The sequence below is a fragment of the Filicampus tigris genome, chromosome 7 (assembly GCF_054856515.1).
Source record: "Filicampus tigris isolate MCC_2025a chromosome 7, RoL_Ftig_1.0, whole genome shotgun sequence".
Lineage (NCBI taxonomy): Eukaryota > Metazoa > Chordata > Actinopteri > Syngnathiformes > Syngnathidae > Filicampus > Filicampus tigris.
The window spans coordinates 7917731-7944396 of NC_141223.1; the positions used below are offsets into that span (position 1 = coordinate 7917731).

General features: G+C 43.6%; 1 protein-coding gene across 1 annotated transcript in view; it reads left to right on the top strand.

The window, feature by feature from the left end:
• Positions 1-25927, top strand: part of clpb (ClpB family mitochondrial disaggregase) — a 33170-nt gene extending 7243 nt beyond the window's left edge. The window contains exons 4-16 of the mRNA XM_086036639.1: positions 5115-5218; positions 6542-6670; positions 11708-11805; positions 13688-13802; positions 19305-19382; positions 20139-20194; positions 20326-20370; positions 21467-21628; positions 21707-21863; positions 22255-22328; positions 22403-22522; positions 23600-23704; positions 24363-25927. Coding sequence (XP_085892765.1) covers positions 5115-5218; positions 6542-6670; positions 11708-11805; positions 13688-13802; positions 19305-19382; positions 20139-20194; positions 20326-20370; positions 21467-21628; positions 21707-21863; positions 22255-22328; positions 22403-22522; positions 23600-23704; positions 24363-24560 — 1441 coding nt within the window. The 3' untranslated portion in view covers positions 24561-25927. The remainder of the gene's footprint in view (positions 1-5114; positions 5219-6541; positions 6671-11707; positions 11806-13687; positions 13803-19304; positions 19383-20138; positions 20195-20325; positions 20371-21466; positions 21629-21706; positions 21864-22254; positions 22329-22402; positions 22523-23599; positions 23705-24362) is intronic.
• Positions 25928-26666: the final 739 nt, after the last annotated feature.

The window sequence follows — 26666 nt, forward strand, 5'->3', positions numbered from 1 at the left end:
TGGCTCAATGGAGGGAGCCAAGATGGGAGGACGGAACGAACGAGCGAGCGAGCGAGCGAGCGCTTCTGTTCTGGAGAGAGGGAAAGGTCGTGGTTTTGGCATTTTATGCATGCACACTCCTTCGTACTGTGTATGACTGACCAATAACAAGGCAAATATCGGAGGTTGTTGTCCCCCAGCTGGCAAAATCGGACATCTTGTTTTTTTCGTCTGATCGCTTTGGTTCACAACTTACGAGTCTCTCCTCCTGGCACCAAGTTGACCTCAGGCGTGCAGCAGGTGAGGCAGGGTCAAGTGAGGTCCAGCTTCTGGGCCAGGTGGTCAGAGACATGGATGGTCAGTTCGACTCGGGTGTCTATTATATTGCGGGTGAGAAGGAAGTGTCTGCTTCCTGTCTTCCCTTCAGGGCAGGGGAAACAAAGGCCCACAGTCACTTGTTTGGCACCCACGGAGGCCAAAGTGAGAATATACCAACCTCAGCACCAGCGTATTTACCAACCAGCCACAACATTCTGACCGCTTGCACAATATGATGATATTCAATGCAAGAGTTACAGCGAATACTCTGCCTTCACCAAAATCGTAATATGGGGTATGCGTCAATATGCATCCTGATACACGGGGTGCAATACAACTCAAGTACGGTTCGATTTTAAAGCGATTTGATTTGGTTCAGTTCGATGCGTTCTCGTCTTTCAAATCAAAACTTTTTTTTGTAATCGTTTTTTGTTACACCCCTATAATGCATTGCTCAACTCTATTTACGGAGTATTTTAAAAAAGCGACCACATTTGAAATAAAGTAGTGTACATAAATAAAAAGCCAACATGAGTTAAAAACAAAACACCACAAGAAGGTTAAAGTTTCATCCCGATTTTACTAAGGGATGAAAATTTTGTTTTAAAGGGGAAGCCAACCTAAAGATTTGTTCTATGTTGTATGTAAAAACATGGCATTGTGAGTGATTAATATTGCGTTTGTGGAATATGAGTTAAGCAGCAAAATCCACCCATTTTTAGCCATCTCAGGGTGCGGCCATTTTGCCACTTGTTGTCAACTGAAAATGACATCACAGTTGCTCAGGTAACGACCAATCACGGCTCACCTGTTTCCTGAAGATGACTCATGATTGCTCGTTACCGAGATGGACAAAAATGGGTGGATTTTACTGCTTAACTCATATTCCACAACCGCAATATTATTCACAATGCTGAGGGGCTGCATAGAACATAGTATTGTGAAGAAAAAATCTGGGGTTGACCTCCCCTTTAAGAGTAGTTTTAAATGTGCACACAATACAGAATATTTATTCTCTGGTCATCATATTGCGGTTTGTCAGTGAGTCTGTCCGCACCAAATATTGCAATCAAACTGCAATAATACCATGAATGTAGCAAAATTAAAGTAAAAGATTATTCCTTTCGTAATTGAGAACTAATTGCACCTTTAAGTATTTTACCGCCACAAAGGCTCCCTTCTTAATCTTGTCATTGAACTGATAATATGGTAATTGGGTGTCTCCAATTTTGAACAATTCCTTGTAAAAAAAAAAAAAAAAAAAACGAGTTAAACCTAATTAACCTCTACATCTCTTTTGGTTCGGCCTCAAATTAGTGCTGCGACTCCTCCCGAATAAAGTTAGTCAGTTGATCATCAGTTAATTAGTAAAACTACACAAACTCTGTTCAAAAGCTCGTTAAGTTTGGCAGCATCCTTCTGATAATTAAATCTCCTCCTTTCATCTTTTTAGCTCCTCGTCCATCCTTTCACCCGTCGCCCCTCCTTTTTCCTCCTCCGCAGCTTTCCACTCTTTATCCTTGCCTGTTTACCTTCCTGATGCTATTAAACCTTTTCATGCCACCTCATTTCTTTGCACATGCCTGCCTAGCCTCGTGTGACCAGCCCTAGGAAGTTGCCGTCTCTCCGTGTGTTTGTAGAAGTGCTTGCAAGGGTGAGAGCGGAGCCCTACGTGGGTCACGGCCCACCCGCCCCCCCCCCCCGCCGGCCCGGTCACAGGGATACAGTAACAAAAGGGGGACCCCCACCCCACCCCGATTAGTCCCTTAGACCTCCTCAGCAAGGTCAGACACAAAGACGTGGCCAGCCGGTTCTCAGCCTTTTTGCTCTCTCCCACACATGTGAAAAGTGCCACTAGGATGGTTCACTTTGGAAGTTTGTTGAAACTGGGAATGAATGATTATGGAAAATAATCGGATTACGATTCCCCCCCCCCCCCAATAATTTCGATTGCGATATGAGTTACGATTTTTTTCAAGGTATTTTTAACAAAAACAATAATGCAGTGGCTCTACCACTTCCTACACTTCATTTCATGAAATGTGAGATAAGTAAACGTGGACTGCACTTTTTAAATCACTCACTCAACTTAAGATAGAGACGGATAAATAAAGAAACACACATGTATGAAATTGAAGCATTCCCTATCTCCATTTAGAAACATAACACACGCCACCCGGTATGAAAGTAAGAGAATGCCTACTTATGACGCAATAACAAGCGTCGGCGGGCATTTCCACTTGGCGACGTCTCGTTGTTAAGCATCTTTTGGTTCGAAACGGCCGAATTTATCCCCTTAATATTTGACAACTTTGCACGGCTGCATTTTTATCTGTGGTGGCTCAAGGAGCCGCACACACTCGCGTTCAAACTTCGAACGGACGTAAATCGAAGTCAGCGGCGGCACACAGGGACGCCGTGACAGACACTTCCTCACACACGCTGTACACACTGAGTTTCCCCCCCCCCCCCCCCATTAGATATTGCCGGCTGATAAAATGTTTTACAAAAACGTGTTTCGGTATATTATTTAATTTATATAACGCACTGCCTTTCTACTACATTATGTCCATTTTTTAATTTTATTTTTGTGGGACTTTGCACACATCTTCTTTCTGGTCAGAGCTATACATTCCTCTTCAGTAGCACAACTGTCAGCCCGTTACATTGCGGTCCACCTATCCTTTGCAATGAATGATCACTTTGCTCAATTTAAGCCATTTCTGGCCTCTCGCCGTAACCATTTATCTGAAAACGATCCATTACGGCCTCTCAGGCTGCTTTAGAAACTCGCAGATTTAATGATGGCCAGCATGGTTCTGGCAAGGTTCACGTTGCGGCCATCGCCCTCTTTCTCTTTAAACTGGCGGATCATCTTTTTGTGTGTACTTTTTGTGCATACTCATGTTTGTGTCTCAAAGTCAAAAGCACCCCCACTCGTGTGTGTGTGTGTGTGTGTGCGCGCGTGTGTAGACAGCGACCGTACCTGGAATGTTCATTACGTCACAGTGAATGGTGTTGCCAAGGTAGCGTGTTTGTTCTAAAAGCTGGTACGCACCAATGAAGGCCGACGCATGTCCACACCCCATACGGTGCCGGAAACTGAGCCGACCCTTTGCCCCCTACTATGTACTCTTATGTACATATGACGAGGCAGACTAGTGTCTAGTGGTCACTGGGCTGTATCCACCATAACGAGACAGACAAGAGGTGGAACCAAGAAAAGAGTCAAGGCCAATGTTCTTGTCTTTATGTCTGCCTTGAATGAGTGTTGCGGGCCTTTTTTCCATATGCATGTGCTTGGTCTACTCGCTTGATCCGCATCATTAGCACAGCATGGGTGGGATAGCGGAAACCCGTCAGACCACATGTATAGATTTTTTTTTTTTTTTTTGGGAAACGGAAGTCAACCCAAACAGATTTTATTTTAAGAATATGTTCTATGCAAGCCCACTAGTTGAAACACAGCATTCTGATTAATATTGTGTTTGTGGAATATGAGTTAAGCAACATCTGTGTAGTAGCCATCTGTGGGGGCGGCCATTTTGTCACTTCTGTCGACTGAAATTGACATCACAACTGCTCGGGGCTCAGGTAACGGCCAATCATGTCTCAGCTTTAGAAAACGGGTGAGCCGTGATTGGTCGTTATCTGAGACCTGAGGGTCTGTGATGTAGAGATAGACCGATATGCTTTTTTCAGGGCCGATACCCATTATTAGTAGTCAAGGGGGCCGATAACTGATATTTGGAGCCGATATTCAGTTTCAGTAAAAAGGAAAATATTGGCATCAAAATCGTACGAAAAATTTACTCTTAACTTTGTTGCAACGTCTTCAAGCATGTTTATTGAACAATGTTTCAGATTCGCATAATGTTGATTTAAAAAAAAAAAAAAATTTAATATCATCACAAGAATGTTTTGACAATGTACATCTCTTTTATAAAATTCAAACAAAAAGTTCAGGGAGCACCCAGGATTGTCAGCATGTCTAAAAAAGTTAAATGAAAACTTAAACAATAGCTCCACGTAGGTGTCTACAGTAAATGAAGTCCTCCAAAATTTCAAAATGACAGAAATATTAAACGTATCACATATCGTTGTTTTGATTTCCACAGTTTTAAATTGATTTATTATCGGCCAGCAGAGTTTTACAAAAGGCCGATGCCGATATTCGTCAAAAAGCCAAATATCGGTTCCGATAATCGGCCCGGCCAATAATCGGTCCATCCCTACTGTGATGTCATTTTCAGTCGACAGAAGTGACAAAATGGCCGTCCCCACAGATGGCTAAAAACGGGTGTTTTGCTTAACTCGAATTTCATGTAATCATATTGCCTTGTTTCAACTGCATAGAACATATTCTTGAAAAAAATGGGTTTGTGTTAACTTCCACTTTAACGCAACATTTTTGTTACGTTGTTATGTTACGATATCCTAAATCACAACAATTGTGTCTGCATTTTGTGGTGGCCAGACAAGTTCTACAACACACATCCATACATATCCATTGGGTTTTTATTAGAATATGGAACTGCATAAACCGAAAATATTCAAGTGAATGTATTTTTTTAATTTTTTTTATTTCACAATCCTGCCATTCAATCTCAGGAATTTATTTCTATTTTTTTCACATTTTTTCAAATGTTAGGGTCAAAGAGGTTCTGCAAATGTCTGTCGGTGAATGAGTTCATATAAATATTTCGATTTGAGAGTGACCATTTCAAATGATATTTGAAGGGCGGTCTTTGTATAAACATAATTAATTTGTTGGTAGTGGACCATGTTTTTATTTGTTCGTTTTTGCCGTTTCCCAGCGTGGTGAAGGTTCTGCTTGAAGCTGGTGCTGACCCAAATGCTGGAGATCACTTCAACAACGTTTATGACACCTCAAGGGAGAGAGGCATCCACTCACTGGAAGGTAAAAAAAAAAAAAAATGTATATATATCGATGTGCATTGCAGTGTGTGCATTTGTTATTCGTGGCTGTGATATTACATATCACTCGCAAGTGTTCAAATAAGTATGCAACATTAGAATATGCATAAAGATTAGCATATTTGCACGTTTTATTTCCTGTCTATTATTCATTGTATATGTTCTCTAGTAAGTAGCGCACGTGTTATTTGTTTTCCTCCCGAGCTGCACGCACAGTCAAACGTACACAGGCGGGGTGGCACTGACGCGCGCTTAATTCCCCCCCCCCCCCCCCCCCCCAGCCTGTGTTGGGTTTCTGCAGACATATTTATATGGGATATGTATATTGCAGACATTTATATGGCTGTCAGGTTTGAGTCCACGTGGGGCCAGCACAGCGTGGGGAAGCGTTTCCCAGATGCACACTGATGGATGGGCTAGGGGGGCCTGTGCGACGCTTTATTGGGTTAGCTATGATTATCCCGCCTTGCCCCTCTCTTTCTCTCTCTCTCTCTCTCTCTCTTTTTTTTTTTCCCCCCTCGCTCTTGCACACACACACACACACACACACCGCAGAGAGGAACTGTCGTTGAGAGTGGGATGCAGGAATAGGAAGACAGATGAAGGACAGGAGGAGGAAAGGAAGAAGGTGGGGAGCGGCAATGGATGGAGCAAAGTTAAAGATGAAGGAGAAGATGCAGTGATAGAGGGAGGGATTGATGGAGTTGGGTGGAACGATGAGGGAGAGGAAGCCAGGAAATGGATGAGACAAACTTATTGGGATAGAGGGTGTGGGTGGGGGGGGGGGAGGAAGATGAGTTTGCAAGTGATGAAAGGAATTGATGAATGCCAAGGAGGGGAGGAAGGAGGTGGAAAAAAAAAAATAATGGCAGGATGATTGAGTGGCAAAGATGAGTGCTCTTATGGAAACGAGAAGTAAGGAGAGAACAATATGTATCCGTTGTTGTTTGCGAGGAACACGGCTAAGGAGACCGCAGAACACAACTCCCATTGTTGGGATCATTTTGGACAAGTGGGCCTAAATGTGTGAAAATGAACAAGTCCTCCAAAGCGAGAAACAGGAAAGTCAATTTTGCAGTTGCCGATGCTGCTGCCATTACCGCACATTTGTGGAGATTTATCTGCGAGCGTGAATAGATTGCTTTTCAAGTTGGGGAGTTATTATTGATTGAAAGGCTCCGGCAGTCTTCCTTTAGTTGTAGTCACGTTTTGGTTTGTCGGCAAGCCCAGCCAAGCCATTCTAGACTTCAGGACTAGCGTGCAAAAGTCTCCCAATAACGTTCACTTCTCTTCTACTTGCCCGCAGTGCTGGTGTCCAGAGAGGATGAGTTCAGCAGCAGGCTCAGCAGCAGGGCTGGTTTCCGCGGCTGTTCAGCACTTCACTACGCCACGCTCGCTGATGACCTGGGCAGTGTCCGCATTCTGCTCGAATTTGGTATGTCACAGCTACAACTATGAACAAGATAATGGTATAATATAATATGATATAAGTAACTGGAAAGATTTCCTTGGCGTGCACCGCGGGGTCATTTCCATATGTGGAAATACCTGTGTGGTTGCCCACTAGGAAGTCGTATTGGATGTGCTGGATTCCGGATTGTGGAATAAGTGGCTGAATTTCATAACATTTCATTCTTACAGTTGGGGCTCTTATGGGGAAAAAAAAATATTAATCATGATTATTTTGGTAATAATTGAAATCAAGGTTATTCAAACTATCATTCATTTTTTTTGGTACAAAACAAGAAAATGTTTGAACGTAAAAAAAATATAAAGACACTATACTAAACACTATAATTATGTAAGGACCAAACAAAGTTTATGAAATTTGTTATTCTAAAATAAAAAAGTGCAATTGTATAAATGCAAGTATGATTTCCTTGTGTCTATATATGCGTATTAATAATCTTTTTTTTTTTTTTTTTTTTACGAATATGCCAATTTGTATATCGTAGGGTGTAATAATTGTAATTGAATTTCGGTTAATTGCACACCGCTACTTACCGTACACCACAGCACTGGATAATAGTCCTGGATTTTAGAGACATTCAATAGTCAGGCTTTGCCGACTTTGATCGCAAGGCTGGAATCACTCGGAAATTAGGCATGTCGCACAGCTAGCTACCTGAGCTGATGCGTCAGGGCTGATCCACCATACAGCGTAGCCTCGACGGTTGAACGTTGGATCAACTCCTCGTTGTGTTGCTTGCTGAGCTGTCACTTGTTTTTTACAAAGGTATCATTTTGTTATGCACAACACTAGTCATTTTTTTTTTCATATTCTAAATTGGCCCCATTCGACTTTAGGTCCTCTGTTCAAATCGAATTTGTCTTTTCTAGTCTGTGCACATTGTCAGTGTGCCACCCCCTTTGAACGCGTACGTCCCAGAGTGATTCCAGAGTATTACAAAGCGCATTTGAAATTGATCACTTGTTCATACTGTGTCCTTTCTCACCCGCGCCACACTCGCACCTGTCGTTTGAGACACACACACACACACGTACATTCATAGACCCCGGAGGCGAAATATCCCCCCCCCCCTCAGTTTCCAGACGAGCAGCTCTTAAACAAGCCAGGCCTAGTTGAACTGTGACCTCCGCACAGAACATGCCCTTGGGGTAACGCCACACTCACAGGAAGTGTGCCTTTTGTGTGCGCAGGAGCAAAATGTCTTTGTGCAGCCGACCTGCTTCTTCAGTGATTTAAACGTATTCATGAACACTTATTCATTTGGCAGTAATACGTTGCTATTTGGGGTTTATACCATTTGCCTTTTACTGACTTTTAACACTTTTTTTTTTTTTTTTTTCTCAAATGACATCACTAAACAATTTCTATACAATATAGCAAGTATTAATGTCTTGTTTATATTCATGATGGATGGTGTGTTCAAAGCCGCCTGTCCCATCTCACCCCTGCCCCTGTGAGCACACTTAAACAAATCACCCCGGTGTAACTCGATCAGATGCATTCCCGTAGATGCATTTTTTGAATTAAAAAAAAAAAAGGTAAGAACTTTCACAAAGCCGAGACATTTGTTTTTGGACAACAATTGGATTAAGGCTGAGTATTACTGTTTCCTGTTGCGCCCATCATGGCATGGTTGGCGCCACGATCATGACCAATCACCATCCAGGCTTCGTTGTGGCCACAAATGCCACATTGTCCTTTTTGAGTTTTGAGACCCTGTAGAGTGAATTCAGAGATTTGTTTCGACATAGATTGTATATGTGTTTGAAGAAAATGGCTGAAAGCATATCTCTATCTGGGCTGCGTCTTTTGGGATACTCTGAATAACCAAACGGACCAAACTGCGAAGTAGCGAGGGAACAGTGAATTGATTTTTATTTTTTTTTTCAACACGGCATTTCAATGGGCATTCATTTTACACAGATTTTTGCTGGCCGACCTGGTTGCTGCAAATAGAGGGGTCCACTGTATACTGTTTTGGCGGAGCTTGGTGAGAAATTTCTTGGTGTGTGAAAGCTCATGGGCATTTTTGATTAAGTGTTGAAAGCCCCGCGATGACCTGGTGTGACATATTCCAGCCAGTGTAGGCTTTTAGCGGCTATTTTTTCGCAGGTCAAACGTGGAGATGTATAGACGTTAGAAAGATGCTAGACGTCGAGGTATTTGATTGACAGCTGAGCAGGGCCTGTTTTCAGGCCGTTCAGGAAGGAATTTTGAAGCCTCATTTACAGGAAGGCAACCACAGCGTTGGAGAGCAGAGAGGCTTGTTTTGTTTTTTTGTTGGGTTTTTTTTCTGCTTTTATTTTGAAACCTCATTTAAACGGCGATTTTCTTAATCATTCAAAATTTAGCAGGGTTGAACATTTATTTTGATTTATTTTTCAATTTACAGAGACTTATAATATTTTTAAAGTGAGTTTCATTTTTTGGTTTGCTTTCATCAGTTCCTTCTTTTCAGTATGTCCCACCAAAAAAAACAAAAAAACTTATGAAGCCACAGCTCCAGGACATTTTGATGTGTGTGCCATGCATGTACACTTTGTGTGTATCCCATACATTGTTATTTCCCCTGTGCTAGTGTGAGTCTATCCTCCCGCAGTTGCCTTGGGTTTGCTCTTTTGGCCTTAGTCGAGCCCTGCGCTCACATCTCCATCCATCACAGTCTCCTGGCTTCACCCTCGGGTCCCTCCGCACACCGCAAGTCCCGCTCCCTACCTGCGGAGTTTTTCCCCAGGCTCCACATCAGGCCCGTGGCCAGGGGCCACTCGCTTATGGACGTCTCTGTAGGTGGTAGTAGGCCAGAACGGGCACACATGCTCAGAGACGAACACAATGCACATACAAGGACACACACGCACGCACACACACACGCACGCACAATGAGCAGCAGGGGCTCTCTCCTGCCAGCTGCTGTGAAAGAGAAGGCGGAGGAAATAGGAAAGGGGAGGGCGCCCCTAATAGGCATAACTAAAGCACTCCTAATGAAGGGATCCTGTGCATGCGAGTGTGTGGGTGTGCGCGCGTGTGTTTTTAGTGTTCAGCTGTGGTGCAGTTGTGTGTGTTTGTGTCGTTAGTGTTGATCCAGTTATAAAGTGCTATGGCCCAGAGGGTTGGCCTGATATTAAAGCCCTAAATGATGCTATTTATTATGTTGTGTGTGTGTGTGTGTGAGTGAACTTGCGTGTGTGTTTTGGTGTGCCTGCGCACCCACCTTATTGCTTTCCTCCCTCATGTTTTTAGTGGGGTGTGCCGGTATATTATTGTTAGAATCAATAGCCTCATGAGTAGGTCACAATTTTTAGGGGTTTATCGATGTCATTATTAGTCTCTGTGGTTGCTGCTCAGACAAACAGGAACACGCTCCGTCTGTATTGATCGCACACACTGAGAATGTTTGTTGCTTACTCATCTGATTCCGACTGCTGCCCCATGTGCGTTTGCGTAGTCTCTATGGGTATAAACTTTCTGTCATGAAACTGTGATCCCCCTCTTCCAAAGCATTTTTTTAAAATGATAACGTTCTCGCAAAGCGTTTCAAGTGATCCAGCTTTTCAGAATTTGCTTAAGATGACTATTGACTATTGTGGTAAATAACCTGTTGAACTCGATTGGAACATTTTTATTATTATCTCCAATTGATTCACGGGATCATGCACGTTTAAGATTTTTCCTACATACAGTACATGTGGAAAGTATTCACAGCCTTTCACTTTTTCCACATTTTGCTGAATTATTACCCTCAAAATTCTTCGCAGAGCACCCCATGATGACAACATGAACAAAGTTCTTAAAAATATTTTGAAAATGTGTCAAAAAAAAAAACAAAGAAGTCACTCGTATGTAAATATTCACAGCCTTTGCCACAAAGCTGAAAATTGAGCTCAGGTGCATCATGTTTCCACTGATCCATAAATTTCTTTCTGCTTATTTAGATTCCGCCTGTGGTAAATTCAGTTGATTTGCCATGATTTGGAAAGGCACACACCTGTCTATATAAGGTCCCACTGGTGACATTGCACGTCTGAGCACAAACCACACATGAGGCCGAAGGAACAGTCTGTGGACCTCCGAGACAGGATTGTCCCGCGGCGCAAATTCGTGAAAAGGCTACAGAAAAATGTCTGTTGCTTTGAAGGTTCCTATGAGTACAGTGGCCTTCATCGTTCGTAAATGGAAGGAGTTTCAAAACCAGCAGGATTCTTCTTAAGAGCTGGCCCCCATCGAAACGGAGCTATCGGGGGAGAAGGGCCTTAGGTCACCGAGAACCTTAGGGTCACTCTGTCAGAGGTCCACCGGTCATCTGTAGGGAGCGAAGAACAATCTCCAGCACTCCACCAATCGGGCCAGGCGGAGCCCGCCTCAGGTTGGCCAAAAGCCACCCGAAGGAATCTCAAACCATGAGAGAGAAAACTCTCTGGTCTGATGAGACAAAGATTTATTGAAAGCCCGAACTCCCGCGTTGGCATGGCCAGTTGATAGCATTCCTAAATCTTAAGCCGTTAACTCATTTATGACTGTGTCTCATATTGTTATATTTCCTAAACGTGCGGGGTGGTTGTCGGGGTGGAGGGTTGTGGGCCTGAGTCAGGGCAGAAGGCACCGCTAACCGTCCTCATTGACACTTGCGCACTCCACACGGGCTTTTGTCATCGCGTTTATCTGTCATTGATACTTTTGTCTCTCTTCACTTGCGTCAACCTGTTTTAACCGGACTCTTCCTCCCCGTGACCTCTGCTCTTGTGTGCGCTTTGTGTGAGGGTGGACCCCCAACCCGCAACAACCCGCAGTGTTGAGATTGTGTGCAGATGTGTCATTGGCACGCGTTGCAGATATGAAACCACCCCCCCATTGGGTCATTGCATGGCCCGCCCGTTTCACTGCATTTAGCCTCTGTGACCCCTGAACCTGTGCGAGCCCTTAGTTGACTTTTTCATCGACATTCCGACTCTGCTGCTGACGTGGTGTGTTTTAATTGACGACCTGCGTTTTTTGTACATACAGGTGCAAACCCTCTTCAGGCCAATGGTTTGGGACACACTGCACGAGCCTATGCCAAAGAAGGAGAAGTGAGCACACTTCTGCAGGAGTGGGAGGGCAAGGTACACACACACGCACCCCCACACACACACACACATACAATTTAGTGCAGCTGGGCAGAATTTGCAGGCAATTAGAACATCGCTGCTTTGAATATGGACAAATGTCTGTTTCCTGGTCAGTTCATCTGTTTTTATTGACACGCATCACACCGAGTCGGACAAACACTCATCAGGAGGTCCTTGCATGAGTGGCAGCTGCTATGGAGAACCAGAGATGTGAAAGCTGGTAGAGGTTAACTGGGGTTAAAGGGGAAGTCAACCCAAAATTGTTCTATGCAGGCCCACTAGTCCAAACATGACATTCTGATTAATATTGTGTTTGTGGAATATCAGCAGTAAAATCGCCTTGTTTTTGTCCATATCAGGGGGCGGCCATTTTGCCACTTGCCATCGACTGAAAACGACATCACAGTTGCTCAGGGCTCAGGTAACGGCCAATCATGGCTCAGCTTCAGAAAACAGGAGAGCCGTCCTTGGCCCTGAGCAACCGTCGTTTTCGGTCGACAGAAGTGACAAAATGGCTGATGGCTAAAAACGGGTGGATTTAGCTGCTTAACTCATATTGCACAAACACAATATTAATCACAATGCCGTGTTTAGACTATTGAAGGCGCGGAGAACATATTGTTGAAAAGATTTTTGCGGGTGGACTTTTACTTTAAAAACAGTCCAAGAGCTAAAATGTGATAAAGCATTATCCATCGTTAGTGTTGTGCGGTAACCTCTGATGTCCAATTTGGTCAATTTCAAAAAACCTGGGATAGACATCATGCACTGTCAGGTGTTTAAAGAAATCCTCTCTCTAGCCACTGTTAACAGCAGCAAGGAATGCAGGATTAACTGAGTTGGAAAATGCGTATCGGGGGCTCAGTGATGCGTTTTGGTCATGTTAGCAAGCTAAAGCTAACGGTAAACTTGTGTTAATAGTGAGATGCAGATGCATCACTGTAACAATGTGATCCCAGATTGGTAACTTTTGCCTAGGCAGACATGACTATACATGTCTTTTTTTCCATTATTTACACCGCACAAAAACACCAATTGGGCTCATCATCGCCTTGACAACTTATGTGGCGGACGCGCACCGACGACGCAATGGCGCTGCCTTTAGGGCATGATATTTAGGCCTTCGTAGCCAATGCCCAATGTATTTTCCATCGCACAATGTGAACTTTGGTTACCGTATTTTCCTGACTATAAGCCGCTACTTTTTTCCTATGTTTCAAACCAGCCGGCTTTTATAAAGGTGCAACTGTGGATTTTTCTTCCACCGCTAGGGGGCGCTCTAACCGGAATTACGATACAATACAATTGCCATCAACAGGATGTGACTGCAGGTAGAGGAGTTCAACAGGCGAGGGCGCTATGCACCAGATTATGAATTAGTTGGTAATACGGAAGTTAACTGACAAACTAGCGGCAGCGGGCAGTGAAATGAAGATAAGTACTTTATTTTCACTTGGTTATATTCCGTTTTAATCAGCAAAGTTGCTCCCGCGTTAAAAGGCACTGTTAGGAAAGAATCTGTTCAGGTACATACCTGTACATTTACAGTTCAAAATCGTTCTGTAAATGCAGTAAATATCTCATTTTTCAACATAGATAGGTGCGGCTTATATAAAGGTGCGTCTTGTGGTTGTTGTTTTTTTCTATAATTATTATTTAATTTTTTTAATAGAATGCGGCTTATAGTCCGAAAAATACGGTAGGTGTACTTTGTAGAAATCGTGCAGTGTAGAACAGGCCTTAAAGTGGCACTAAAACATGGAGGATAAAGCGTCACAGTGCGGCCTGGAAACTAGCAACACGTCCATCCGTGAAAGTGAATGCGGAAACGCTGATATAACTAAACAATCGCAACCGCATCCGTTCTCCCATCTAGTTCCAGGAGGCGCAAGCTCGGCGGGAGGCGGAGGAGAGAAGGAGGTTCCCCCTGGAGAGGAGGCTGAAGGAGCACATCATCGGACAGGAAGGAGCCATCAATACTGTGGCTTCAGGTACCAAGACGTGTGTGCGTGTGCGCGCGCAAGTCACCTACGCATGGCCAGTTATTGTTCTGGAGCGTTACATGTAGCTCAACACTTGACAAACAGTTGCTCTCAGGCGTCGTTTGTTTTCTTTGTTTTGTTCCCTCTCTCTTTTCGTCCCTGCCTGGCCGTCCTCAAGCAGGAGGCGGGTTCAGACAGACCGGTGGATGCCGTAATTGGTTAATTGTGATGAATGTGCTGTCTGTCAGACGCAGTACACAGGTGCTGTGTGTGTGTGTGTGTGTGTGTGTGTGCGTGCGCGTAAGAGACAGCTGAAGGAGGCCAGGCTCGGAGCCGCCAGTTAACGCGATTACGGAGAGAGGAGACATACTACAGACTCTCCCATCCTCCCCCATTTGGCTTTCTCTCCTCAATCCTCCATCTCCATCTCCCCCACTCCTTCTCCATCCCCCTTTCTGCCTTTTTCGACATTGGCTTCGTGGCCTGCGCGCTACCTACGGAATCTTTAAAACATTGTTCTCCTCAAAGGGTCTTGGCTAGGGGATAGTCAGCGAGCGGAAAGCAAAGCACGCTAATATGGAGAAAAGTCGTCGGACACCTGTCGTCGATACCCACCTTGCGGTTTCCCCTCGGAGGGGCCGAGCTCACAATCTCTTCCGGTTCACCCGAAAGGTTTTTGATGCTTGATTTGATAGCGTTTGATTGAGCTCAGTTTCCAGTGAAGTTCTTCCACACCGACCGCATCCAAGGATGCTTTTATGGACCACGGGAACATTGACAGTGGAGGCGGTGATTAGTGCAAAGAGGAAGGAGGATGAGTTAGAGCACAATAACACAGCAGACAGTAAAGAGCTGATATTACACCAGGCATCCAGAGAGGCCTGGTATTGATCCGTGTGTGTGCGTGTGCGCGCACAAGCGAGGCTATGTGTTATTTTTATGATGTTGCAACGGTTTCAGTTTAGATTTTGCAAGATAATCAACTATCTCCCAAAGGTGGAACCGAAAACTGTAACCTTTAATACCTTTTGTCGGCGCCAAAGCGTCCTAACAGTAGCTGTTTAATCAACCGGAGAGCAGAATTTGGTCTTTATCGCTTGTTTAACAATGGTGAGGGGAAATTCTAACCAATGCGAAAAACTGCATGACCTCGAGTGCGGATGAAATAAATGACACGGGCCAGGTCACAGGTAGTTGCGGACTTTGCTTTGTGCAGCTAGAGTGAGTCATGGCTCTTTGGGAAGGTGATAAATGGCCGCTGTTATCATGGCAAATTGTCCTGAAAGCCATACAAGACGCGGCCACATTGATAAGGGAACAGTTTATTGATCCCAGAGATGTATTAAAGTCTCCAGGACGCACACAGAGAAGAGGAGGGAGAGAGGGACGAGGATGAAAGTCAAGCGTATCATCCATCAGCAAAAGCATATTCTCATCAGCACATATATGGACTTTTAAAAGATCTTTAGCAAAGATGAGCCTTGTTTCGGTTATTACAACAAAGTTGATTACGGTGTTTCTAATTTTTGGGGTCATTTTTATTAAAACAGGCAGAATATTACAAAAAGCTCTCACTAGGATTTGGCCCAATGCTAGCAATATGTAAAATGAAGAAGAAGAAAAAATCTAAAAGCTAATCAATGGCTACGTTTAGTTACATGGACAAAATGTCTTTAATCAGATCATTAATATTATGATCGGACGCACTGTTTTCTTGGACACTAAAAATATTGATCCGATTAGGACTTGCGTGTTCATGCTTATGATCCGAACATATTTTGACGTGCGCAGATTGACCAAATATACTGGAAATAGTAGTAGAAGAAAAAGAAGCCGTAGCGACTTCCGTGTCAACAAAACATGGCTTTAAACGTTGGCGTTATTTTGCGTACTTTTCCCGTTCGCTCTGTACGTCGAGTTAAATATTCTAAAAGGAGCTGCAAATGTACCAGTTCAGTCTTGCACCCGCCACGTCTTTCGCTCGCTCTCCTTCTACTAGCTTCTGGGGATAACCGAAATGCGTCTACTGACGTCACAGACATGCGCGGTAAGGACGGTTTGTTCAGAAATTTCTGAATTATTATTTTCATGCGCGTTATCAATCCACAAAAACCACCCCTCTCGTTCGGAATTAAATCTTGATCGGAATGTGCTTGATCGGGTCAGAATATTCCGAATGGGGTGTGCGCATGAAGCATTTTTATCCCGACCTGGCTTTTGATACGAATAAATGTAAACGTAATTAGTACGAAAATTGTTGATGACCACATTGTAATCATCTCCCGTATGCAGAATTTATTTCGGAGGACGCCCAGTGGGATTAACTGATATCATTGCATATGGAGCTATATTTGTAAATACAGGGTTAATAAACAACAGCCACACATTATGATGTGCTGGAGCAGCTGAAGTATTCTGAGGCAAACGATACCCAAATGTTCTATAAAACGAAGAAAAGCCGTTGATTCGCTCTATAGACAAAGTGATGCATCGGCCGTCGTTTCATGTCTGACAAAGGAAACTTTGGTGTACGGCCTAATACTTCCTATCGCACAGCAGGCCTGCAGCAACACGCACAAAGTACGAATACACAAACACACAGGAAGGAGGTTAAATTGATCCAGGTTTAGCTCTCAGGGCTAAGAGTTATTGAAGAGAATCATCCCGCTATAATCATGTTAGAGCCGACCAGACCTGCCCAATACACACGTCTGTGTGTGTGCGTGTGTGCGTGTGCCAGCGCGAGAGAGCTCATTTGTTGTGTGCCTCCTTCCTTTCTGTGTTCTTGTCAGGCTCCTCTGAGAAATGTCAATGCGTCCTTCTGTCAAAGTCGCTCTCAATCAGCTAAAACGCACACAGAAGGTTACGCCGTCATTCACGCGGCCATTGATAACACAGACGGAGCTTGTCACGTTTCATCTTAGCGGCCATCTCTGACACACTCGTTTGTTTCTCAGCCTCGTTCTCTGTCTGCTTATCTCCATCAGCCCTCTTTATCTCTCCGCCCCCCCCCCCCCCGCCCCCTTTTCCTCCCATTATCCCTGTTCCTCCCCGCATCTCTCCATCTTTGCCTCCATCATCATCATCATCATCATCTTTCCACCCCTGCCAAGTATCACTTCTTGACAATGAGCAACTATTCTTGGCTACGGTACTTTAGCACTTGTGCAGGAAGTAAGCGCCGCTAGTTCGAATAACTGAGCAGGAAGTGTTTCATGATGTCATTTTACTCAAGTATATGTGTAGGTTGGCTCTCCCGCCGTACACTCTACTCACCAACGAAAGGCCCATTGGGTGTGGTTATAGCAAGTCCTTGTGTGTGACTCGAGAGCAGGCAGGAGCAACTAGCGAGCCGCGAGCACTGAGCGATCATTAAGACAATAAAAGTAGCGATTGCGTTTGCACTTCACCAAAACGTTGCCGAAAAGCAGGTTGAGTGCATGTTATTGGCCAGTTGGTGGACATGCAGCACAAGGATCACCAGATCGGACCCAAGCAACTATATGATCAGGTGTATATCCGATGTTATGCATTGTAGCCACGTCGTGTTAACCGTAACTCGACGCCCCTGAAGTGCAATAGTTGTCACAATAGGAAATATTTTAAGGTCTGATCTTGAAAATATTCTTTACAATAATTTGTTCCATGCAACTTTACGAGTCTAAAACATACCATTCTGATTTATATTGTGTTTGTGGAACATGAGTTAAACAGGAAAATCCACCCGTTTTTGTCCGTCTCTGGGGGCGGCCATTTTGTTACTCATGTTGTGGGCTCAGATAATGACCAATCACGGCTTACCTGTTTTCTGAAGCTGAGCCATGACTGGTCGCCGTTACCTGAGCCCTGAGCTCATTTTCAGTCGACAACAAGTACCAAAAAAATAAAAAAATCGTTGCCACCCCCGAGATGGTTAAAAACGGGTGGATTTTAAAACTTAACTCATATCCCACAAACGCAATATTAATCAGAATGCTCTGTTTCAACTAGTGGGCCTCCATAGAACATTTTTTAGTAAAGAACATTACTGAGGTGACTTTAACTTGTTCACTGCCACTGACAAATGTGTTTGTCTTTTCACAGTGCAGCCATTCAATCCCAGGAATTTATTTATATATTTTTCAGTTTTTTTCAAACATTAGAGTAAAAAAAGTGATGAGTTCAAGCAGCGAGCTACTTATCAAATGACCACGTCAAAGTGATCTACCTTCCGCATGGAGTACGTTTTGCGTAAAACGCCAACACAGCGTAGAACTAAAAGTTCAGACAAACAACATAAAATAACATAATACATTTATGACAAAGATAGCTCTGCTTAGCCTCAAAGCTAATCACAGTAGACAGTGCAAAAATAGTACTGACCACTTTGGCCTGCTTTCAACCAACGGCAGTCTTCTCCCGGAGATAATCATTACCGTCGAAAATGTGAGGCTTCAACAAACTCGTTTTATTGACTTTGTATATTCACTCGGCTTTGGCAAAACAACGAGGAATGAAGGATTCATAAAGCATCTGTCGTTTTTGTCTGCCCGTCGAAATACGGAGCGCCACAGATGCGCCTTACTGCGAGTGTTTTTCGGAAAGCCAATTCCGAATGTAATAAAAAAAAAACCTGCCTTGATATCTTGAGTGTGTATCAAGTTCCTCACATATCAATCCCACCTGTGTCCATCCGCACATACCACCGAACAGAGACAGCAGCCACACCTCCACAAGCGGCCGCATGTAAAATGTTGCCCTTTTTCTAATCGTCCCTTGCTCGTGACTTCACCGGCTTTCACTGCATAGCAACAATCAAAATAATTGGTGTATGTTGATTTCACTAGCATCCATATCTACTTGGTCAAATGTAGTGTGATGTCTTCACTTTGGGGCTGTAGTACAATCACACTGCAGTCTGATAGCCATCGCTCTGAACAATCCCACAAAAAAAGTTGGATATGAGCAAAAAAAAAAAAAAAAAAAGTCGGATTGAAGCGTGATGACCTGCCGTGTGCACGTAGCCCAAATTCTCGAGCCGCCGTGCAGCTCATCATCCCGCCTTTGTGTACGTGCGAGTGCGGTTGCTGGGGTGATGGCAGGGTTGGGTAGGCACTCCTCTTTAAGCAAACGTGTGTGTGTGAGGCTGCGATCCATGCTAAACTGATTTTGCCCTGGCCGCGCCAGGGAGGCTAACGCAATTACTGCTGGCTAATGGCCCCACTGACTGTGTGGGGGAAGGCGAGGCATTGTGGGTAGCTTTCTGGAGGTCTCTCGTCTTGCTCGCTCACTCGCTTTTCTCGTCTTCTCTCTCTCTCTGGTTTTGTATCCAAACGCATCTGACCCGTTTCTCCTCCCTGGCCCGAGCTCCCCTTAATCAAAGTTTCTGGGATACTAGCCGCCGTGGGGTCAACTCGGGTCAAATGAGGAGAAAAGCAAAGTCAACAAATGCAAATGTTTCTGATAATAGCCTCCTTTTTTTTTCTCTCTTTCCGTCTCTCTCCGTCCCCCGCTCCCTCATTCACTCTGCAGCCATCAGAAGGAAGGAAAATGGTTGGTACGACGAAGAGCACCCGCTCGTGTTCCTCTTCCTGGGCTCATCGGGAATCGGTAAATTGCTGCTCCGTTTCCACTCCGACACCTCCTCTGCTAGTTTGTTCTTCCCAGCACAGATATCAATTCAGATTATTTTTATTATTATTTTTTTTTAACCCGTATCTGATTTCACACATCCGACCTATCAAAAGCCCAATATGCGCATTGTCGCTGTATGCCAAACGTTCCTGTTTCCGCTAGCTTGTCAAATGTTCGCAAACTTTACACGCAGGTGGTCAGGTGGGGAGGGGCGGCGCAACGTGAAAGGAAGAATGTCATCGTATGACATTATGGAATGGGGCGATTGCTAGAAAAGTTCAAGATGGTGAAATGGCAGGCCGGGGAGATAGATGAGGACCCAGACTGTTCATATTCTCCGTTGCCCTCAGCGACAGTGACCGAGAGACATCAATATTAAACACAGCAACAGGACACACGCACGCACGCATCTGCATACCAAACACAAGACATCAATATCTAATATGAGCATTTATATGCTGAATATTTTCCAGACAATCATAAAGTGGCCTCCTAGAGATGATTGAAATCTCTTTTAGAGGACGCCACTGAGATTTAGGCCAGCACTTAAAGACAGATCACCCTTGTATGTTTTTTTTTTTTAGGCTTCCCGAAAACTAGTCGGGAAAAGGTCTTCTTTCTTTTTTCTTTTTTTTTTTTTTTTTTTTAAAAAAAGACTAGAAAATACTCCGAAGTAATGATATGCGGGTTGGTGAATAATTGAGTGTGCTCTCTCTGCCTGCTGTGTGGCAGGAAAGACAGAGTTGGCCAAACAAGTGGCACGCTACATGCACAAAGACGTCAAAAAGGTGAATTCCCGCCTACACGACACGCACACGTAAACCCGACAAGGTAACCCAAAGAGTGGGGGCAAATGATGATGCAGGGTTGTCGGCAGCTCTTGCTTGTTCTGACTCTCTGAACCGTTGTGCCATCACAGGGGTTCATCCGGATGGATATGTCGGAATTCCAGGAAAAACATGAGGTACTTCTGCTTCTATTTATAAATACGTACAGTATATGTACAGGCAGATTTTGAGCAAAGACTTGCAGGGGTTCTTGTTAAAAACACACCCAAGCAGTCATTTCATTGGGGTTCAGTGTTATGAATCAAGGCTGGAAATAACTTGTTTTCTCCTTTGGGGAGCAGTTTTGCTAATCAGTGACCGCAGTTCGGGAGCAGCTTTGTAATGTTGGGGAGACGTTTTTTGCAGGTTAAGCCCGGGGACCTGAAGCAAGGTTTTTTTTTTTTTTTTTTTTTAGATAATAAAGAGATGACAATATAACCGGAGCGGTTTGTATGGTTGCAGCCATCGAATATATTAGCTAAAAATTCTATTGAATTATCTAGTGTTCGGATAAAAGATATTTTTGCTTTATTCCAGATCATTTATAAATATAAAAGAGAAAATAAGACATTTCAGTGAATAATGAATGACCAATTGGTTCCCTTTTTTTTTTCTTTTTTTTTCTTTTCTTTTTTTTCATAATCAACCGTTTAAATTTCTTCAATTCACATCGCGCATAACAGCAAACTGCACTTTCTCGTCTAGAAATGTATTCACTGCGGTAATTTAAAACGCATATACATTTCAGTTTAAGACTTAGCATTTGTTGTTGCAGAAAGAGAAGGCATCCATTCATAGAGGCACGACACTAGGTTCATGGCTATGCGTTTATGAGCTTAGACCGGGTGGCAAAAAAAAACAAGACAAATATTTTTTATGCGACTACACATTTTGGAAAGGTTTAAGCTACAATGAAGACACCTTGGTGCCTATAATGAGCAAACCTATAAGCGCACCGTGCGATGTAATTATGGCCGTGGGCGTTTACTGCACTTGTCACTTTTGTAGTAAACAAGCCACAAATTTAGCGCTAGTCATAAATAACACAGACCTAGCCCGCTGCAGAGCTAATGTGACACAGTGTTCCCTCACTTTTTCGGGTAATACATTCGTACATAAGTACGTACGCTGCCGGGGTACAGAGCGCGTCTCCGCCCTTATACATTTTGGAAAATGTCTCAATGGGCACCGTTTGTTGGCCAACAAGACTTTGTCCCGTATGTCTGCCCGCAGGTCGCCAAGTTCATTGGCTCACCACCAGGCTACGTTGGACACGAGGAAGGAGGTCAGCTGACCAAGCTGCTGAGGGCGTGTCCTAACGCCGTGGTCCTGTTTGACGAAGTGGATAAGGCTCACCCCGACGTCCTCACCATCATGCTGCAGCTCTTTGACGAGGTTGCCGCACGCACGCACACGCACACGCACACGTTAGCCAAGGTGTAAAAGGCCGTTTGTGGCGGCTGCGCCCCCCAGGGTCGTCTCACCGACGGCAAGGGCAAGACCATCGAGTGTAAAGACGCAATCTTCATCATGACCTCCAACGTTGCCAGCGAGGAAATTGCCCAGCATGGACTACAGCTGCGGCAGGAAGCGGAGGAGGTCACCCGCAGGAAGCTGGCAGATAATCTTGGTGAGAATATGATTCTTCACATAGCGTGAAGCAGCGACCAGTTGCTCAGTTTTGGGTCAACTTTCGAGTGCCCCATCTTAGGAATTTCAGGTGACAGCCTGTCACTTCATTTAGTCTTGTTTTCTTTTCTTTTTTTTTTTTTTTGCAAGCCAAATTTTTTTTTTGCCCCGAATTCCACTTTCAGCTGTTTATTGAACCAGACAAAGAATCAGACAAGGCCCCGCCCCTTGAAGACACACATCCAGTATTTGAATATAATACTACATGCGTTAATTACACTCTATACTGTTATCTTTGCAAAGACAGAACATTTGACGTAGCTTTTTGCGTTGGGTGTCATTTGTGCACATATTATGACTAATATGTCATTTCTATCGTGGGTTTCCTACAGAGGATGTGCAGAAAGGTGATGACATCAGAATTTCCAGACAGTTTAAGGAGTCTGTCATTCGACCAATCCTCAAGGTAACTTTGCACTTTGACTTGGAAAAAAGTACACCGATATAAGCCTCGGATTTCATCCTTGCGCTCCTGCTCAGGCACATTTCCGGAGGGACGAGTTTCTTGGGCGGATCAATGAAATTGTCTACTTCCTGCCATTCTGTCACTCCGAGCTGCTGCAGCTGGTCGGCAAGGAGCTCAGCTTCTGGGCCAAGAAGGTATATGTTGGATTGACCGTATATTGCGCCCGCTCACGACAGAATTTATCAAAAGGCACTTTGGAGTTAGGTCTGGAACCTTGCTTGTCACACATGAAAGAAAAACACCTATTATATAGTTGCCAGCACCGCATCTGTTATTTATTTATTTTTTTTGCATTATTTTTTATTTATTTTTTTTACATGTGCATCTTTCCCATAGAAAAAACAAATAATAGGAGCACCGTGATAACATTTTTCTAAACTGGCAGTCCGTCCGGGTGTGTGTGGGGGGGGGAGGGGGGGTGCGTGTGTGTGTGGGCGTGTGGGAGTGTGTGTGCGTGTGTGTGTGTGTGTGTGTGTAATTTTCAGCGAAAAGTATCCACCAATTTGCTCGCGAAAGGCAAAAATTCCAAGACGTCGACGGGTCAAAATTGCTGTAATGTTTCAAAGGCTTTTTTTTGTGGTTTATATATATAATTTTTTTTGCGGGGGGGTGACATCGAAAGCGCTCATTCAAATTTGAATTCAGAAAATTCCGCAAAGATGAATCCAGCATGGCTTTAAGTGTCCTCCACTGGGCGTAAGAGGCCTCACCCACACACAATCGCGGATCAATAAAATCAGTGCTGCTGGTTCTAATGTGATTACGGTGTTTAACATGTGGAGTCTTTATCAATATTTAATTATTAATATTACAGCTGGTGTCCCGATGGACAACTCTGGCCCGCAGGCGAGCGTTCACGAGCTGACTTAAGCAGCTCTCATTATGAAAAAAAAAAATATATATATATATATATTTCGTATCTATAACATGATATTCTTGAAGTGGACATAATGTCTCCGATTATTTAAATCCAAACGAGGTGTTTTGGGTTGTTTACATCGTCCTCATTGAGTGAAGTGGTTAACGGGGAGCTAAATGAGCAGCACCGATCATTACTATTGATTAGCATCGGATAAAAACGCATTAGGGAAGTGTCGATTAGAGCCGGCAGAAATGCAGCTGGACGTCTTATCTTTTGCGTCTGCATCAGTCTTTCTTCCACATGTGCCACCCAGCTGACCTTTCTTTCTGTTTGTGTGCGCCGTCCTTAGGCCAAGCAGCGCCATGACATCACCCTTCAGTGGGATCGGCCCGTCCTGGACCTGTTGGCGGGCGGTTACAACCTGCATTACGGAGCACGCTCCATTAAGCATGAGGTGCACAGATTAGAGATAGACCAATCTTTTTTTTTTTTTCCAAGGCCCATATCGATTATCAGTAGCCGATATTTGGAGGCGATATTAATTTTCAGTAAAAAAGAAAATATTGGCATCAAAAGCTAAAATATATTTATATTCTCGAATTAACGTTGAAACGTCTTTGTTTATTGAACAATTTTTCAGATTTGCATATCGATTTTTATTTTATTTTTTTAATTACTAGAATTTTTTGACAATATTCATCTTTGTCATCAAATTCTAACAAAAAAGTTCACGGAGCACCCAGGGTCGTCAGCATGTCTTCAAAAGTTCAATGAAAACTGAAAACGATAGCTGCATATTGATTTCTACAGTAAATGAAGTCCTCCAAAATTTCAAAATGACAGAAAAGTTAAACGTATCACATATCGTTGTTTTCATTTTTCAACACAATTTTAAATTGACTTATTATCGGCCAACAGATTTTTTTAAATAGGCAGATGCCGATATTCGGACTGGCCGATAATGGGTCTATCCCTAGCACAGATATGGATACGATTTGTCATCGATTATTTGAAAAGGCTTCATCTGCGTGTGGGAACCTTGGACAAGCAAAATGTAATGTAGTCCCCACAAAGCAGACAAACCAAAACGGCTTCTTGTGCATGTGTGTTAGGTGGAGCGGCGTGTGGTGAACCAGCTGGCGGCGGCCTACGAGCAGGAGCTGCTCCCCAAAGGCTGCACCCTGCGCCTCTCGGTGCAGTCGGACGGCCGCCAGGAGCGCAGCGCCTCCAGCCTGCGCCTGGAGGTGCTCGGGGAGGACAGCTCGGCCAGGACGCTGGACATCCGCCCTCCGCTCAGTCCCGAACACTAAAATGCTGGCCAGGTCTTGTAGCAAGAAAAATCCCTCACGTCATCACGTGCACAGCGATACCTTGATGTACGAGTGCCACAATTTAAGAGTTTAGGAGGTTTTTTTTCTTTCTTTTTTTTTTGACTTTGGTCTATGCCACGCCCTCTCGGACTGAGCCATAGCGTATTGAATCGGAATCCCGCTGAATCGAATCGTTCCGCTTTGAAAAGAACTGGTGCGCAGGTGTGAGTCGCCGGCTTTTTTGTGGTGATGCCCTCGCTTGCGGGCAAGGAGAGCTGCAGTCCATGATGCACTTTCAGCCATTTATTGATCAGGACACCAAATGAAGACGCGGCCAGATGCTAACACTGGACTCTAGCTGGCCATACTGTCTCCCATCTTATGGCATCACTCACGAGGCCACGCCTCTTAAGGGCACACCACGTAGGAATACTACAGTACAGTAAATGCGTATCTTTAGAAAACAGTTGATTTTATCAACTCATTCACTGCCATTGACGTATTTATTTGTCTTTTCGCAGTCCAGCCATTCAATCACGGGAACTTATTTATATTTTTTTCAAATGTTTTCAAACATTAGGGTAAAAGACGGTCTGAAAATGTATTTATATTTTTTTCAAATGTTTTCAAACGTTTGGGTAAAAGACGGTCTGAAAATGTCTGGCACTGAATGAGTTTAAAAACATTTTTTATTTTATTTTATTTTTTTTTAGCGGTTGGAACACATTAATGGTATTTCAACGGGGAAAGTTTATTATTCGAGTAAACTGAGCTTGGACATAGAACGACTTGAACTTGTAAGTCAAGGTACTACTGTGCAAGAAAATAGAGGAAGAGCCTCGTGTTGCATATCGAGTCCAGTTGATCATGTTGTGTAGTTGTGGCTCAGTGATCATCAACATCCTGTTCATGTGAAGCACATTCACAGATGTTACACCACAGTGATGATTAAAATGTTTGATATTGGCAAGATTCTATTTATCACAAATGTGTGTTGATTTGCAAGCAGAGTCAGGGCTGTAGAAACTAAAAAAAAAAAAAGACTAATATATCAATGGATGATGATGAAGGGTGATCTGCTGTGAAGGTTTTTCAAACCAAAAGATGGTTTAACTGCCTGTTGTTCACATCCACAAACATGCGGATCCAATGAAATCCATTTAATGGTTCTTGTTGTGTAACGCAAATTGCTCCTGATTACGCATGCTAATTGTGAAGAGTTATGTCGACATTAGAGTAGAATATTCACACAAATGGCCGCATCGTGACTGTTTGATCAAGTGAGATGCGATGGAGCCTCGTTTGTCACATCGCTGTGCGCGTCAGCCTACACGCTGGAAATAAAAGTCAGCACAAGAAAAAGCTCATTCCTCCTGTTTTTGTTTTGTGTGTGTCCCGATTGACATCTCCTGATGGATGCGTGCGGGTGGGTGGGACTCGTACGACAAAACTGCTTGTCCACCTTGTGAGATGACGTGACAGGAGAATTTCTTTGGAATTCTGGTGTGGGGAGAACGTCACATACACTCGGTAGGAATGTCTTCTTTGTAGGAAGGAATTAGCATGCAGGGAGGGGGGGGTTTCATTCACTGCTTAGACCCCCCCCAACAACATAACTATCAACTATTTCATGACCCACTGTGGTGTTAGTTGTAAGGTACATAGTCATTTCTTGTAGTATGACTCCACTTTTGTCAAATAAAATAACAGAATATTGCAGCTTTATTCTTATATAAAATATGACGCAGTATTTTGGCTATGTATTCTCATAAAATTACATATTTTTCTTGTTTGGCTTTTTTATTTTGCCCTATATTTTTACTTTATTTGGATAATATTGGAACTTCTGCGAGCTTACTTATGGCAGCAGCACTAAATCCATGTAACAATTATAGTCATTGATAAATCTGTCAATTTTTTTCCATGTATTGGATTAAGAAACATTTTTCAATTTCCATCCATTTATTCAAAAACAGGTACATAAAATGGGTAATCATAAATTGATGACGATTCAGTTCCTGGATTGGTCCATAACATGTCTGAAAATGGGCAAAAGATTTGCCGTGATTAATTTATTTTTTTTGCACAGATTCCAATTCTGTCCAA